Raw genomic sequence first — 18,926 nt, 5'->3', positions numbered from 1 at the left:
GACAAAGGGAGTTAGTAGAGTTCCGAAGTTTTCTGTTGACCGTCACCATTGTCATCATCATCACCATCGGTTTTCATCACTTTATTCTTACAGTCGGATCACATCAGGGTTTTTATGTTTGTGGAACAGCTGCTTGTCAGTACCTTTTTGATTTTTCATTCAAATAAACTGCAGTAAAAACATCATCTGGACTTTAGTATGATTTTGTGGACGTGTCACAGATAAGAGCCTACTAAGTCTCTCAGCGGCCTTTTTTGGAAAAGTAGTCGCTACATTTAGTCAACAGAAAACTATCCGCATCTACGGACACCTTGGATCACAAAGTTTTGGACTCTATGGACGTTGGATGATCAGCTGATCTGCTGTTTTCGCCTCACCGGCATGGAGAGAAGAGGCCACAGTTGACTGCGGCGGAAAAAACCTCACTTACTGACAGCGGCGCATCACAGCCATCAGAAGCGGTATGTTTGTTGATTCCTTCTGTGTGATTGTTGAAAGTTTGAACACAGTTTGGATGTGCTGCCGCTTGTCCATTGGGGACTGTTGTTTTTGGCTTGTGTTGCATGCGCTTGATTTGCCGAGATCGGCGGAGGTTTTGTGCTGGTTTGGACTGATTTTGTCACTGTGGCTGCCGTGCTCTGAGTTTAAAGATCGCATTGTGGACAAGGTTGCGCTGTTGGGCGATAATGAATGAGATCTACTTGGAGTGGCGTTTATGTGTTGCTGTGTTACTGTATCTCTGATGAGCGTGCACGTTGGAAAATGTCACAATGAGTGGGTCTGATGAAGTGATTGATGAAATGGAGGAGAAGAGGACGGTCAAGCTTACAGCCAAGGCATGGGCTTGCAAAATTGGAACTCTTCAAAAGGAACGTCAATCAACTGTGAAAAAACTTAAAGGGCTCACACATGAAATAAAAGAACTCATGAAAAAGGATGAAAATGCAAAGGATGTGCAATTCAACTTGGAGAAACTGATTCAACTGTATGAAAATGCAAAAGCAACACACGAATCAGTTATTGTTTTGCTTCCCAAAGAGGAACAGGAAACCCAGAGTGACTGGTTTACACGCATAACAAAATGCAACACAGATTTCATGGAAGATGTGAAACAATGGCTTTTTGAGACTGAAAGACACTCTCTGAAAGCAGATTCACCAACTGCTAAAGATACAGGCATTTCTCCCATCTCACCGGAGAAAGCAACTGTTGAATCAAAGGAGAAAATTCCCCAAACTGAGACTCAACATGACATTCCCTCCCCCCAGTCAAACATTATGACAACATCTGACATACAGGAAGTAATACAACCAGGTGACAGTGTGTCAAATGTTGCAAGCTGCAGGAAGAGCAAACAAAGTTGTTCTAGATTAAGCTCAAGAGTGTCAAGCACTTCATCTGCACGCATTAAAGCTGAGGCTGAAGTAGCTGCTCTTGTTGTAAAACAATAACTGCTGAAAGACAAACATGCTTTGGAGGAACAGGAGGAGTTGTTAAGGAGGAAAAAAGAGCAGCTGGAGCTGGAGGCAGATATTGCTGCTAATATGGCCAAAGTGCAGGTGCTTGGAGCTTCAAGAGGATCCATTATACAGAGTCATCTATCTAAAATGTATGATGGTATGATATCATATTTTGAGAAAGGACAACTGGATAAGAAAACACTTGATGTTAAAGCAGGATCTTTTGTGCCAAAGTTACAAGACATGCATACACAAGGACAAATCCAGCCAAAGCAAGGTATTACCAATCCACAAACCAGTAATACACCTGTAATAACAACTCAAAGACAATCTCTCACCACAGTTCCTATGACATTCCAGTCAAACATCAGAAATGCAGATGAACATGCACATGTGACATCTCCAACTACCTTTCCTGCTTCAAATAACGGTGAACAGAACAACATACTCTCAGTTATGGAAAAACAAAATGAAATCACTGTGTTTTTAATTCAGCAACAATGTGTCTCTTCTATGCCAAAGAAGGAAATTCAGGTTTTTGATGGTGATCCACTTCAGTACCAAACGTTCATTAAATCCTTTGAACACAGTATTGAAAGCAAGAATGAAAACTCCAGAGACTGTCTATACTATTTGGAACAATACACAAGAGGACAGCCAAGGGAAATTGTGAGGAGCTGCCTACACATGGACTCGGATAGAGGATTCAGGAAGGCCAAGTCTTTACTGCAGGAGCATTTTGGCAATGAGCATAAAATTGCTACAGCCTATATGGAAAAGGCTCTTTCATGGTCATCAATAAAATCTGATGACACAAAGGCTCTACAAACATTCACTCTCTTTCTTAGAGGATGTTGTAACGCTATGGAAGATGTCAACCACATGAAGGAGCTTGATATGCCTTCTAATATGCTCATCATCATAAAGAAATTGCCCTATCGGCTGAGGGATAAATGGAGAACTATGGTCTGTGATTTCCAGGAAAGACACAGTCAAAGAGCTACCTTTAAGGATATGGTGAATTTCCTAGAAAGGCAAGTGAAGATTGTAACAGATCCAGTGTTTGGAGATATCAATGACACGGTGAGCAAAGATATAAGGAGGTCAAAGTCACAGCCTCAACCAAGAATAAAAGGAAGTATCTTTGCTACCACTGTGACACTTGCAGACAGAGACAAAAGTGATAAAGGCATCAAGGAAAAGGAAAGCTGGCTTGGTTTGAAGAACTGTTTGTTCTGTAGAGGTGGGCATGCTTTGGATATGTGTCCACAATTGGAAAAAAGGGCACATAATGAGAAAATCGCTTTCTTAAGAGAAAAAGGAATATGTTTTGGCTGTCTGTGTAAAGGGCACCTCAGCAAAGACTGCAGAAAGCGACTCAGCTGCAACATATGTGGTTTAAAGCATCCCAGGATGTTGCATATCCATCAAAGAAAAAGGGAAATGGACAAACAGCAAGCAGAAATAAAGGATACAGCTAAAAGGAGTCCTGTAGCTTCTGTGCAAACCAGTGGTCTTACTGGGGCCGGTGAAGATAACTGTAAACTTTCAATCGTGCCTGTGCAAGTGAAGGCTAAAAAGGGGAATGCAACAGTGTATACTTATGCCTTTCTTGACCCAGGTAGCACTGCATCGTTTTGTACAGTGGGCCTAATGACTAAGCTTAATCTCCAGGGAAGAAGGTCAAGTATTCTATTAAGAACCATGGGTCAAAAGAAGGTAGTTGAAACAAGCATTGTTTCAGGCCTAGAAGTTGCTGGACTGGAGAGCAGCAATTTTTGTGATCTTCCAGGCATATACACTCAGAAGACTATGCCTGTGCACAAAGGAAACATCCCACATCAAAAGGATATCAAACAGTGGCCCCATCTGAAGAATGTTCATTTACCTGACATTGACTCTGGGATAGAGTTGCTGATTGGCTCAGATGTACCTAAGGCTCTGGAACCACTGGATGTTATCCGGAGTGTGGGAGAAGGACCCTATGCTGTCAAAACCATGCTTGGGTGGACAGTTAATGGACCATTAGGAGGAAAAAATGATGATCCTCAGGAACAGTCAACAATAAATGTCAACAAGATATCAGTTGTAAAACTTGATGAGCTATGGGAGCAACAGTTCAGGAATGACTTCCCTGAGTGTCTCAGTGATGACAAAGAAAATTCAAAAGAAGACCAGTTATTCTTGGATTTGGTCTCAAAATCTGCCACACTAGTGGATGGCCATTATTGCATTGAATTACCTTTTAAGGAAAGGGAAATATGCATGCCTGACAACAGAAGTGTTGCTGAACAACGTACACTAAACTTAAAGAGAAGATTCAAGAGAGATCTTTCCTTTCATTCAGACTACACCAGCTTCATGTCTGACATGATATCCAAAGGTTACGCAGAGAAAGTGCCAGATTGTATCTTGGAACGCAGTGATGGCAAAAAATGGTATCTACCACATCATGGGGTCTTGCATCCACAAAAGAAGAAACTAAGAGTGGTGTTTGACTGTGGAGCAACATTTCAGGGAGTTTCACTGAATTCTCAGCTCTTACAGGGGCCAGACATGACCAGTACATTAATGGGAGTCTTGACTAGATTCCGTAAGGAACCTGTTGTCATCGCTGCGGATATTGAGGAAATGTTTCACCAAGTGAAAGTGCCAAAAGAAGACCGTGACTTGTTGCGGTTTCTCTGGTGGCCTGATGGAGAGTACAGTCAGAACATGGTGGAATACAGAATGACGGTGCATCTTTTTGGAGCAACTTCATCTCCAAGTTGTGCTAACTTTGCCCTTAGGAGATTTGCTTAGGATAATAGGAAGGAATTCAGCCCTCAAGCTGTGAACACCATTATGAACAACTTTTACGTGGATGATTGCCTCTCTGCAGTAGTTTCAGAAGAGGATGCAATAGATCTTTATCATGAGCTACGAGCACTTTGTTTCAAGGGAGGCTTTCTGCTTAACAAGTGGATAAGTAACAGCCGTCGTGTGTTGTCTGCCATACCTGAAACAGAGAGAGCAAAGGAAATGAAGAATCTGGATTTGGACTGTGACAATCTCCCTGTGGAGAGGGTGTTGGGTGTACAATGGTGTGTACAGTCTGATGTTTTCAAGTTCAAAATAATCTTGAGAGACAGACCTCTCACAAGAAGGGGGATTCTTTCAACAGTGAGCTCCATATATGATCCCCTTGGAATATTGGCACCAGTAGTCCTGACTGCCAAGAAAATCCTGCAACATTTGTGTAGAAAAAAGATTGGTTGGGATACTACAGTATCTGACTCGATCATACAGGAATGGATGTGTTGGATTCAAGATCTTCATAACCTGGAAGAGTTCAAGGTTGACAGATGCTTCAAACCCTCAGACTTTGGAACAGTGACATCTGCTCAACTGCATCATTTTGCTGACGCATGTGAGGATGGTTATGGAACTGTCAGTTACCTATTACTGCATAACAACCATGGCCAGGCACATTGTGGATTTGTGATGGGGAAAGCAAGAGTGGCTCCATTAAAGCCAGCCACTATCCCTCGAATGGAGTTGACTGCTGCTACTATGGCCAGCAGAATGGACACAATGTGGAGAAAAGAGCTGCAGATGGAATTAGCAGATTCCATATTTTGGACTGATAGCACCTCTGTGCTCAAATACATCAACAACAAGACAACAAGATTCCGCACGTTTGTGGCCAACAGAGTTGCTGAAATTCAGAAAGTCTCACACGTACTACAGTGGAGATATGTGAACACAGCTAGCAATCCAGCAGACATGGCTTCCCGGGGTTTGAAAGTCAAATCTTTTCTTAAAAAACAAACATGGCTGTCTGGGCCTCAGTTTATTCTTCTACCTCAGGAAGAATGGCCTCAAAATCCTGATGGATTGGAAGAAATCTCATTAAAAGACAGTGAAATCAGGAGCATAACTGTAAATGCTGCTCAGATAATGTCTGAAAGGGTGGATCCAGTAACACACTTCATCCATTACTTCTCATCCTGGACTTGTTTGAAAAGGGCAGTCGCATGGATGCTCAGAGTGAAGAGACTGCTTCTGGATCTTAGCAGAAAGAGGAAACATGAAAGTGGTGTTCTTGCTCAACCAAGTAACATCCCTCAGAAAAACCTGCAAAAAAAGGAGACTAGAAATCTCAAAACCCAGGAAAACCCTCATCTCACATTAGAAGAACTGGCTGCTGCTGAAATGGAGATAATCTGCTTTTGTCAGAAAAGGAGATATACAGATGAAATCTCAAGTCTAAGGAAAGGAATAGCAACATTCATAAACTCAACCCCATCCTGGAGAATGATGCGTTGAGAGTTGGAGGACGACTTAGCAGAGCATCAATGCCAGAAGAGATGAAACACCCTGTCATACTGGCTAAAGATTTCCACATTTCTGATCTAATACTTCGTCATATTCATGAAGAGGTGGGTCATGGTGGTCGCAACCATATGTTATCCAGACTACGCCAAAAATACTGGATTCCTGGCGCCACTGTGTTGATCAGAAAAATTCTTTCAAAATGTGTTGTTTGTCGGCGCATGAATGCTACACCTGGACAACAGCAGATGGCAGACTTGCCCCTGGATAGAGTCTCTCCTGATGAACCTCCTTTTACATATGTTGGAGTGGATTATTTTGGACCCTTTGGAGTGAAGCGTGGAAGGAGTATTGTGAAGCGCTATGGTGTCATTTTTACATGCTTGGCTGTAAGATCTGTTCACATCGAAGTGGCATCATCGCTTGACACAGACTCTTTCATTAATGCCCTCCGGCGCTTTACAGCCAGACGTGGTCAAGTAAAAGAAATACGATCTGACAATGGCACCAATTTTGTGGGAGCTCAGCGTGAATTGAAGGAAGCAATTGAAAGCTGGAGTCAAAGTCAGATTCATAATATACTGCTTCAAAAGGGAATCAACTGGATTTTCAATCCCCCTGCTGTCTCACACCATGGAGGTGTATGGGAAAGACTAATTAAATCAGTGCGAAAGGTTCTTAACTCCACCTTAAATGTGCAAAGTCTTGATGAGGAGGGTCTTCACACAGTTTTATGTGAAACTGAGGCAATCCTAAATAGTCGTCCTATTACCAAGGCTTCCAAAGACCCAAATGACCTTGAAGCACTTACCCCAAACCACCTTCTGCTTCTTAAAAGTATGCCTTCACTTCCACCTGGACAGTTTGAGAAGGAAGACATATACGCTCGTCGCAGGTGGAGACAAATTCAATATATGTCAGATCTGTTTTGGAGAAGATGGATTAAAGAATATCTTCCACAACTGCAGGAACGACAGAAATGGTCTAATATCAGACGCAACTTTACACCAGGAGACATTATGATCATTGTGGATGATTCAGCACCTCGGAACTCCTGGATAACTGGAAAGATTGAAGAAACCATACTGGACAAACAAGGACTTGTTCGTCATGTTCGGATAAAGACCAAGACCGGCTTTCTGAACAGGCCAATCACCAAAGTCTGCCTTCTACTGGAGGCAGAGGAACTTTGACATGCCCAAACTGACTTTATTTAGTTGTTTTTTGGACTTTGCCCCTTGCCCCTTGCACACACTACAATACACAGACTGCAGACTTTACTTCAGATTTAGAGTGATGGTAGATCACTCTTTTCCAAGACTGTGTGTTCACTAACTTCTGGCATCGTTATGAAGAAAGATCTACAAAATAGACTCTCCGTAATGTTGGAATATGCTTGTGTGTGATTATCCTTTATAATTGTGTAATTATTATTGTTTGAGACATAATAATTAGGGGCCGGTATTGTAGGAGCCAAAATATGTTTTGTTTTTGTTTATATTTGCTTCAGCTGCACGTATTGCGTCACATGCAGTGATTGATAGCTGTGGGGACTAATAAAGTCACAATGGTAGCTCTGGGGTAAGTTGAGCCGCTGGGTTGGGGATAGATGGAACGAGAGGAAGATGGAGGGAGGAGTTTAACGAAGATGGATAGAAGAGAGGATAGATGGAGGAAGAAAGGAAGGATGATGAGAGGATGAGAGTTTCAGTTCAGATTGTTCAAATGTGTTACTAGTCCATAACTGACCACAGCTGTTAATGTTCTCTTCCCAAGCGCACTTTAAGGCATTCTCATGTTTAAATGTTTTTTTACAAAACAGCTGTTTAGCAGTAATATGCAATAATAATTTTTAACCACTTTTTTTGGACATGCTATATTATCGAAACAGTTATGTTTATACTCATTCTGATTGAAGGGATGCACAACATCCTGAAATATATGCAACTATGATTGCCTTGATGTAGTGATCCTAAATATGAAAAATGGCTCATCTTACCCCAGTCTCCTCTATGTACTCCATATAATATAAAGATTAGACTCATCTTTTGGGTCATTTTCATCACAGCACCCTGCTGGTTGTAATGAATGAGCATGTTGTTGTGTTTGTGTGAAGGTGTTTCTCTGCTATGGATCAGTGTGAGGACAGAGAGGAGGGAGTCCCTCCCTCTAAAAGCTCTCTGTGTGGGGAACATGACAGCCAGACCAAAGCTCAGAGGTGAGATGAGGATCTCTAACTGTCCATCACTGTTCTCCACTCACATCACTCCACCATCATTATTCACACTCACTGTCACATCTGACACTCAACTACTGAATAATAAGTCACAATAACTCAGAATGAACTACTAACTTTGTGAGTTAACAAAGAGCTCAACCACTGATTAGTCAACTAATCAACTAAGATGAGACAGCATCTTTCATCAGATGACATTTTGATGAACAGGAGAACGTTTCTCATCCACTGTCTTCTTACTGATTTTCATTCAGCTTCTAAAACTTCAGCTGCTGACAGTCTGCTCAACATTCATCTTTTTAAACTCTTTGATTTGTTAATTGTTTGTATCAGGATGCAGCAGCAGAGAGCAGACTCTCCTGAACCCAGCTGTGTGTCCATGAAGAGTGATCGGTCTATGGTTCAGCCTATTCTGTTTAAAGATGGACAACCTGCTGATGGAAGGTAAGAATTTAACATCCAGTAATCAGAGCAGCATTTACAGGGGTTCATTTAGTCATCATGACAGAACATCTTTAATAAGCTGAGTGCAGATTTGAGTCATTAAATGTCCTTAAATGTGATGTTTTGTCCACAGAGTTCAGCAGCAGAGCTCAGAGGTTCCCAGTGATCAGTCTGCACAGCAGCATCAAACACAGCTGGACTCCATATTTATGGTGTGTACATGTACTAACAAACCTTTTACTATGAACTCCATCAACCACAGATGAAATACTAAAGTAGCATTCAGGTCCTAACAGTGTCCATGCTGCTCTGTTTAGACCAGCAGGACTTCAGACTGACACATGAATCACATGTTGTGTTCTACCAGTTTAAATGAAATGTTCACTTTATCTTTCTGTTCCAGCTGCTGGAGGAGAACATCGTCACTTTTGTGAAGAACGAGTTGAAGAGAGTCCAGAGGGGTCTGAATCCAGATTACCCAGAATGCTTAGAGAGTCAGAGTGAGGATGAGGAGGTGTTGGACGGTGAGGAGGAAGAGCAGAGGAGGAACAGCAGAGATGCATTTCTGAAGATCACACTGCACTTCCTGAGGAGAATGAAGCAGGAGGAGCTGGCTGAGCGTCTGCAGAGCAGTAAGAGGATTTTAACAGATTTAACATGATGGAGAGGAAATGGAGGCAACATGGGAGAGGTTTATATTTCAAACTCTGCTGTAAATATGCTGCACACATCTGCATCAAATCAGAGGCTGTTTGTCCCCCACTGATGAGCGGAATAAAACAGATGGAGGAGGAAAAACTACACAGACACACTTACATGTTCAGATTTCTAGACTTTCTGTAGGATCCACTCACTGATTTCATTTGTTGTTTGTTCATTCAGGAACTTGTGCTGCAAAGTGTCGACGTAAACTCAAGTCTAACCTGGAGAAGAAGTTCCAGTGTCTGTTTGAGGGGATCGCTAAAGCAGGAAACCCAACCCTTCTGAATCAGATCTACACACCGCTCTACATCACAGAGGGAGGGACTGCAGAGGTCAATGATGAACATGAGATCAGACAGATTGAAACAGCATCCAGGAAACCAGACAGACCAGAAACATCAATCAGACAAGAAGACATCTTTAAAGCCTCACCTGGAAGAGATGAACCAATGAGAACAGTGATGACAAAGGGAGTGGCTGGCATTGGGAAAACAGTCTTAACACAGAAGTTCACTCTGGACTGGGCTGAAGACAAAGCCAACCAGGACATACACTTCACATTTCCATTCACTTTCAGAGAGCTGAATGTGCTGAAAGAGAAAAAGTACAGCTTGGTGGAACTTGTTCATCACTTCTTTACTGAAACCAAAGAAGCAGGAATCTGCAGGTTTGAAGAGTTCCAGGTTGTGTTCATCTTTGACGGTCTGGATGAGTGTCGACTTCCTCTGGACTTCAAAAAAAATAAGATCCTGACTGATGTTACAGAGTCCACCTCAGTGGATGTGCTGCTGACAAACCTCATCAGGGGGAAACTGCTTCCCTCTGCTCGCCTCTGGATAACCACACGACCTGCAGCAGCCAATCAGATCCCTCCTGAGTGTGTCAGCATGGTGACAGAGGTCAGAGGGTTCACTGACCCACAGAAGGAGGAGTACTTCAGGAAGAGATTCAGAGATGAGGAGCAGGCCAGCACCATCATCTCCCACATCAAGACATCACAAAGCCTCCACATCATGTGCCACATCCCAGTCTTCTGCTGGATCACTGCTACAGTTCTGGAGGATGTGTTGAAAAGCAGAGAAGGAGGAGAGCTGCCCAAGACCCTGACTGAGATGTACATCCACTTCCTGGTGATTCAGTCCAAACTGAAGAAGGTCAAGTATGATGGAGGAGCTGAGACAGATCCACACTGGAGTCCAGAGAGCAAGAAGGTGATTGAGTGTCTGGGAAAGCTGGCTTTTGTGCAGCTGCAGAAAGGCAACCTGATCTTCTATGAATCAGACCTGACAGAGTGTGGCATCGATATCAGAGCAGCCTCAGTGTACTCAGGAGTGTTCACACAGGTCTTTAAAGAGGAGAGAGGGCTGTACCAGGACAAGGTGTTCTGCTTCGTCCATCTGAGTGTTCAGGAGTTTCTGGCTGCTCTTCATGTACATCTGACATTCATCAAGTCTGGAGTCAATCTGCTGGCAACATCCTGGTGGTCTAAAGTCTTTAAAGACAAACCTGAACCAACACGTTTCTACCAGAGTGCTGTGGACGAGGCCTTAAAGAGTCCAAATGGACACCTGGACTTGTTCCTCCGCTTCCTCCTGGGTATTTCACTGCAGACCAATCAGACTCTCCTACAAGGTCTGCTGACACAGACAGGAAGTAGCTCACAGACCAGTCAGAAAACAGTCGAGTACATCAAGAAGAAGATCAGTGAGAATGTGTCTGCAGAGAGAAGCATCAATCTGTTCCACTGTCTGAATGAACTGAATGATTGTTCTCTAGTGGAGGAGATCCAACAGTACCTGAGATCAGGAAGTCTCTCCACAGATAAACTGTCTCCTGCTCAGTGGTCAGCTCTGGGCTTCATCTTACTGTCATCAAAAAAAGATCTGGACGTGTTTGACCTGAAGAAATACTCTGCTTCAGAGGAGGCTCTTCTGAGGCTGCTGCCAGTGGTCAAAGCCTCCAACAAAGCTCTGTAGGTTCACACAGAACTATCCAGATTAATGTAGTTGAATCTTTGCTCAATGAAGAAAAGTAATGTTTGCAATTTTTTTATCCTGCTGATTCTTCTCCAGGTTGAGTGACTGTAACCTCTCAGTGAGAAGCTGTGCAGCTCTGTCCTCAGTTCTCAGCTCCCAGTCCTCTAGTCTGAGAGATCTGGACCTGACTAACAACAACCTGCAGGATTCAGGGGTGAAGCAGCTTTCTGCTGGACTGGAGAGTCCACACTGTGGACTGGAAACTCTCAGGTCAGTTTTATTACTGTGTATATAAAGTAATATTTTTGACTTCTCCTCAGTTTCTAGTTTACATGAAGAGTTTATGATACAAAAGAGATGTAATGTACTGTCTGAGCTGAAGTGATGTATCATCAAGTATACAGTAAGTAAAACTCCTTCCACACCAATATGTGAGGCAGGATTTATGTTTCTGTCATTTAATCTTCAATAAAGACTTTTACTAAGTCATGAACATCTAATACAATTGAATTAATAACAGAAAATATACAACACAGAATTACTGTCATGTTTTCTACATGCAGGTTGTTGTGGATTTTTAATTAAGGAGCCCATTCATCAGTGAATAGAGAACAGGAGTTCAGGATGTCTTACGTGTTTCAGGCCAAGCACAATGACTTCAGTTTTTAGTAGCAGGAAGTTGCAGGTCATCCAGGCCTTTATGTCCTTAAGGCATGTTTGTTGTTTAGTTAATTAGTTGCATTCATCTGCCTTTATTGAAAGATATAATTGAGTATCGTCTGCATAACAATGAAAACTGTATAGATTGTTTCTCATAGTATGACGGTAAATGAAGCATATATAAGGTGAATAGTATTGGTCCGAGCACTGAACCCTGAGGAACACTGTGTCTAATTTATGTTTGCATGGAGGATTTACTATTAACGTACAAACTGAAATCGATCTGATAGACCTAAACCAGTTTAATGCAGTTCCTTTGATTCCAACTGAATGTTCAAGTCTCTGTAACAGGAGGGCTGTCCCCCTGTGCACCATTTGCTCAAATCTCTCATGTCCGACGCTGTCCTGTGCACATGAATGCATCATGCTCACTGCGTGCCTGTACCTGCAGAGAGAGACTTAACTTTTTAAACGTTTGAACACTGAATGAAATTAATGAAAAATTAAATGATTGTGATCACACAGTGAACATTGTTGGAATGAAAAATAAGAACTAAGATAAAACATCAGTACATTTCTCTGAAATCTTCTTTAGATATTCTGTGGAACAATATTTAACTTTAAAGGCATTTCTTCTGCCAACATAAATCAGAATGCAGCCTCCAGCAGGAACATGTGCTTTCTCTCCTACTACTAACCTAAAATGTATCTACATGACACCAACATACAGCAGGGGGCGCTGAGTGTGAACATAAAGGACTGAAAGACAAAATCCTGTTTATCTCATTAGATGAACTGTTGTGTGTGTTCAGAAGTCTATTCTATTCAGTCTGTCAGGATGTCTGATCACAGAGGAAGGCTGTGCTTCTCTGGCCTCAGCTCTGAGCTCCAACCCCTCCCATCTGAGAGAGCTGGACCTGAGCTACAATCATCCAGGAGACTCAGGAGAGAAACTTCTGTCTGCTGGACTGAAGGATCCACACTGGAGACTGGACACTCTCAGGTATGGAAAGACAGGTGGACACTCTCAGGTATGGACAGACAGGTGGACACTCTCAGGTATGGACAGATGGACACTCTCAGGTATGGACAGATGGACAGACACTCTGACTAACTGAGGGACTCTGGTTCATGAGTGAAGGTGTATGAAGCTGATTGTGACTGTCTCTTCCTCCAGGATGGACCATGGTGGACCGCACAGAATGAATTGTGAGTGTGTTTTCAGTTTGATTCATGAGAACTTTGAGAAAAACTGGATGAAATATGTAAAAGAAGTGAAAAAAGTTCAAAATGATGGAAAATGTGTTTTGCCAGAAATGGGCGTGGCCTAAACTGACATTTATTTTGAACCAATGAATCCATGAAACAGAAATTTCCTTTTGTTCGTCATAGTTCAGGAGTTTTATAAATGTTTATAAATGTCCACATGGTGGCGCTACCTGCTCCAAAATGTCCCTCATGTCTCTCCTGCAGATAAAGTTCATTCATTCATACTGACTTCAGCTGTTTGGAGCATTTGGACAAAAATGTTACAAACACAAAAATGTGTTTGTAACAGACGACAGTTTGAGATGAAAATAATCAGACAATCAAATTAAAAAAGAAAGAAAGGAAAGCCAATCTAAAAACAACACAACACACTGTAATGGTGCCTAAACACAGCCGGTAGTACTACTTGAACATAACTCCTCAATGACTCTCTGGTTAAAGTCAGTCACCAGTCTCTTTTCCATTGACAGCATGGCCAGTGCCTCTCCTGGGTCATAGTGTTTCTGAGAAAAGTTTGAATTCTTTTCATGGTTGAGAAGCACTTCTCAGCTTCCGCTGTGGTCATGGGTGATGAGGATCTTTAGGAAAGTGACAGTCTCTGAGAAGACTTCTTCAACATTGTTCTCTCCATAAACAACTGGAATAGATCCACAGCACCACAACAGGCTCTGAACTTGTCCTGCTGTAGATGAGACTAAACTCTGTCTTCAGCTTGCTTCCATTGAGCATCGGGTCGGCCTTCAAGGTGTTGCTCAGTGCATCCTCAGGAAATGTTCAAACCTGTCCCCCAGCAGCAAGGTGGCACTAACTAGGTAGTTTATAAAGGAGAAGTGTTCCCTGGTGTGTCCCAGTATGGTATCTCTGACCCACAGAGACAGGAATAAAACATTATAATCAGACATGACAAAATATCCATTTCACTCACATCACCTAAAGTTACCAACAGTTAAAGTAAAGTTACCAATAAGTTAATGTGCTTAAAAAGAGACACCACCACATATATTTTAGTTATTGTGTCATCAACTAGGTGCACTTGTAGCCTTAATAAAAAGCCTAATAAAAAGTTATTAAAAACTCACCTAACACAGTCTCATAAGTTTAAATAGTTTGTCTAGTTTTAAGATCTGTAAGAGGACAAACTTAGATTACAAGACAAATTGTTAATTTTATACATTTTTCTGACCTACGTTGAACAAATGTCATTTCCACCACATCTCAATATACAACTGTTATTTAATTATAAATAACTTTACCACTCTAGATTCTTCTGAGACCCTTTTTGTAAATATTTTTACCAGTTTTTCTATAATATACAATAATCATACATCTGTCCAATCACAGTAGATTAAAAACATAAAACAACAATTCGCTGCCAATAAAAGTGGGCGTGTCCTGGAAAACTGAAGGAAGCCAATCAGAGAGCAGCTTCAGGTCACGTGCTTGTGAAGGGTTTACATTGGGTTAGATGCAAGAACTACTCGTACGCACAGATTCGTTCTTAAAGCATGCGTACGAGTGATTTACGAGGATTTGCCGCATTCACCAATTTCCTCGTATTTGGATTTTCTCTTAGGTACGAACAAAATGTACGAGTGGTGCAGACCTGTCGTACCTCTCACGCACAACCAACCTGCAGTCCTCCAAAGCAATAAAACATGACTGTTACTGTCTAATTGTCTAATGGCAATTAGACAATTATCTTTCTTATATACTATAAGAAAGATATGATAATCACTTAATGAACACATAACACCTCCACACGGGTACCCTCATCTCCAACTTCTTCTGCCGGCTTGCCCTGCGTTGTCATCCCGGGTGTTAGCAGGTCTGTGCTGACAGCAGTCCGGCAGCAGGTGTAACATCAGCAGTTGAGCTTCAGAGTCAACTGACTTGGATTTTCTTTTTAACATCACTGTATGCTGACTACCACTTAACAGAGAAATGAATAATGTCGATCCGCAGGCTGAGCGATTATTATATTGTCAGTATTTTAGAGACCCCTGAGTAATGGGTGTGAACTACAGGGGATGTAGAGAAGGGGGGGGGGGAGTGTATACTATGTTCATTAAATTGCACTTCTGAATCCATAATCATGATGACATTACTTATTGTTTGTAAAATTATTAGGCTATTTAGTATAAAGAAGTAGGCTATTTAACAATTTAGGTAGATATATCAGTCATTTAAATTGACAATTGAAACTATGATATAATGCAAGCGTACAATATAAATATTAGCGGCCGAAACTACAAAGCGACTTGTCCACAGTTACTTTTCCACAATATAAACTGACTATTTATTAATAACTGTTGCTTATCTTAGTAATAGTTTAACTCCCTGGCTGATGACATAATTCATGTTCAGTCATTTTAGTTTTTATTTCTGTGACGGTGCAACAGCTGAGACAGTGTTCACAGCACGGGTCATTTTTCCTCGTTCTTTGTCTTTCTCAGGACCTTTAATTCCACTAACACTAAATAATAAAATGTGTTTCTGTTGATCTATTTCTGAGAGCGGGACCTCAGTCTGAGAGCTCGTAAAGTTCTTATTCTTAGTCTTTAGTGCCATTTTCATGAATGGAGCTTCTCCACAACCTGCCGGTCGTCTGACCTTATTTGGTATTTTGGGGGCGTCATTCATGTTAATTTACTATTCTCGGGAACGCGGGTTCATTTAGAACAGGTGGAATTCATCATGTTTACGAATGTCATTTACGACTGTTTCCTGTTGATACGAGTGTTTGATGAATCCGACGTGGCACACTTGTAAATTCCACCTCACGAGAAAAGTATGACAGATTTAAGAAGAAAAATACGAACATATTCTTGCATCTGGCCCAATGACTCTCATTGGAATCAATTTATAATGAATGCTGACAGGTGCTGAGAGACTAACAGCTGCATTTTACAAGCTAATACGTTTTATTTCATAATTTTATGTTTTTTGTGTTAATGTTTATTTTCACACATAAACGAACAATTTCAAATCCAAAAGGAAAAAAGCAAATCAACCAAGAATGAAACAAATAAAAGAAGCAAACAATGACATTCTTCTGTCAGTAACTGAGCCTGAAAAGGAGCAGGATGAAGTTTACACTTATTTAATTCCTGCCTCTAATTCACAACTTACATTTCTGTACCTGTGTTCCTGTGTAGTATATAGAAATATATTATCATTAATATTATTATCACTATCATTACCGTCTTCATCACCATTATTATCTAGTCGTAGTATTACTGTTATTGTCATTATTATTATTACCATCATCATCATCATCATCATCATCATCATCATCATCATCATCACTTTCATAAATATTATCACCATTAACTCAAAGTAATATAAATAATAGTACACAAAGGATCAAGTCCATTGTCATCCACTCATTTTTGGACACAACCAAATCACATATAATACACATACATATAAATATACATATATAATAATAGCATCTTAATTCCTATACCTACTGAAGATCATTTCTTTGTACCTCTTTATAAAAATCTTAATGTTTGGACATTCCCTCAGTTCCACATTTAGACTGCTGCATAGCCTCACACCACAAACACAAATACAAAAGTTCCTCCTCATCGTTCGCACGCTAACAGTTTAGAAATAAGTCTGACCTCTTAGATTGTAGCCCTCCTCTCTTACACTGAACATGTTTTGGATATTTGCAGGCAGTTGGTTGTTTTTTGCTTCGTACATTGTTTGAGCTATTTGAAATTCCACCAGATCAGCAAACTTCAGTAAATGAGACAGTAAGAATAATGGATTTGAATGATCCCTGTACTCTGCATGATGGATGTTGCAAATTGCTCTTTTCTGAAGAATAAACAATGACTGTACATTAGATTTGTAATTATTGGCCCAAACTTCAGCGCAGTAACTTAAGTATGGTGAGACCAGTGAACAGTACAAAATGTGAAGCGCTTTATAATCCAGGACCTGTTTGGCTTCACTTAATACTGCAATGCTCCTTTTGGGATGTATATGTTTAATGTTTGCCTTCCAACAAAGCTTTTCATCAATTATGACCCCAACAAATCTATTTTCAGTAACCTGTTCAATATTCACACCATCTATCTGTATTTTTACTTGTTTGTTTCTTCTGCAGTGAAACAACATTACTTTAGTTTTATTCAAATTTAGTGACAATTTATTTTTTATCAAACCAGGTTTTTAGTTTGATCATTTCCATGGTTACCATATCTTGTAGTTAATCATCACCCGAACAACAACTATGAGTGTGATCCGCAGAAAGAACAAGCTTCAATACCTTTGATATGTGACATATGTCATAAAACATGTTGGTCCCAATACTGACCCCTGTGGGACCGCAGGTCCAAACATTTAGAGCAACTGTCACCTAACCTCACAAACTGCTGTCTGTTACTTTAATAACTTTGAATCCAAACCAAGACCTCTCCCCTAATCCCATAACGTTCCTATGTATTTAATAAGAGGATAACTCATTTTCTGAGATCCATTTTTAATAATACTGTTCAGAAAGCTCCATATTTCCTTCATATTGCCTGTTTGTTTCTAATAGTGTCCTATAGTACTCCTTCTTTCTTGCCCTCAACATGTTAGTTCACTTATTTTTATACTTCTTATATTTATTTTCTGACTTTTGAGTTTTATATGTTATGAAGTCTCATTTATTAAACCCTTAGTTAGCCATGGACATTCAGCATGTTTTATTTGTTTAGTATATTGTTTTATTGGACAGTTTATATTATATAATGACCTGAACTGTTGAATTTACATTCAGACAAACATCAGACGCAGCTGGAATCAAGTTTCACTTTGAAAAACATTCTCATCTAAAGGTCCACTTACTCTGTATGTCCAAAGCTTTCAGTCACATCTCATGGTCTTCCTCAGTGATGGAGGGTCTCAGTTGTCATGGAGATGGTTTAAGTTTGAATGGTTTCAGTAAAGTAGTTAATAAATCAACAGATGATAAACTGCAGCTGTATTGTGTCTCGTTCTCTCCATCAGATGCCTGTGAACTGGAACTGGATCCAAACACAATGAACACAAACCTCAAACTGTCTGATAACAACAGGAAGGTGACACATGAGGGGTATCAGTCATATCCTGATCATCCAGACAGATTTGACTACTATCTTCAGCTGCTGTGTAGAAATGTTCTGACTGGTCGATGTTACTGGGAGGTCGAGTGGAGAGGAGACGTTGAAATATCAGTGAGTTACAGAAAAATCAGAAGGAAAGGAACCAGTGCTGACTGTTTGTTTGGAAGGAATGATCAGTCCTGGAGTCTGGACTGCTCTGATGATGGTTACTCTGTCTGTCACAATAAGATAAAAACACCCATCTCCTCCTCCTCCTCCTCCTCCTCCTCCTCCTCCTCCTCCTCCTCTGTCTCTAACAGAGTAGCAGTGTATGTGGACTGTCCTGCTGGCACTCTGTCCTTCTACAGAGTCTCCTCTGACTCACTGATCCACCTCCACACCTTCAACACCACATTCACTGATCCTCTGTGTGCTGGGTTTATGGTCTGCTCTGGTTCCTCAGTGTCTCTGTAGGAGGAGCAGTGAGGAGCAGTGAGGAGCATAGAGGAGCAGAGAGGAGCAGAGAAGAGTAGAGAGGAGTTAAGAGGAGTAAAGAGGAGTAAAGAGGAGCAGTGAGGAGCAGAGAGGAGCATAGAGGAGCAGAGAGGAGCAGAGAAGAGTAGAGAGGAGTAAAGAGGAGCAGAGAGGAGCAGTGAGGAGCAGTGAGGAGCAGAGAAGAGCAGAGAGGAGTAGAGAGGAGCAGGGAGGAGCAGTGAGGAACAGAGAGGAGCAGAGAGGAGCAGCGAGGAGCAGAGAGGAGCAGCGAGGAGCAGAGAGGAGTAAAGAG

At 41.2% G+C, this 18,926-nt stretch overlaps 1 protein-coding gene across 1 annotated transcript; it reads left to right on the top strand.

Moving 5' to 3' along the window:
* Positions 1-17,496: 17,496 nt before the first annotated feature.
* Positions 17,497-18,613, top strand: LOC133981088 (stonustoxin subunit beta-like). Its single transcript, XM_062419975.1, has one exon. It carries the CDS (start codon positions 17,909-17,911, stop codon positions 18,611-18,613), a length of 705 nt encoding a protein of 234 aa, XP_062275959.1. The 5' UTR covers positions 17,497-17,908.
* Positions 18,614-18,926: the final 313 nt, after the last annotated feature.

The sequence above is a fragment of the Scomber scombrus genome, chromosome 5, assembly GCF_963691925.1.
Source record: "Scomber scombrus chromosome 5, fScoSco1.1, whole genome shotgun sequence".
Taxonomy (NCBI): domain Eukaryota; kingdom Metazoa; phylum Chordata; class Actinopteri; order Scombriformes; family Scombridae; genus Scomber; species Scomber scombrus.
This window is presented reverse-complemented; position numbering and strand designations above follow the sequence as displayed.

Coding starts and splice junctions, on each gene's coding strand:
- LOC133981088 (XM_062419975.1), top strand. CDS start 17,909: ATGTCCAAAGCTTTCAGTCACATCTCATGGTCTTCCTCAGTGATGGAG.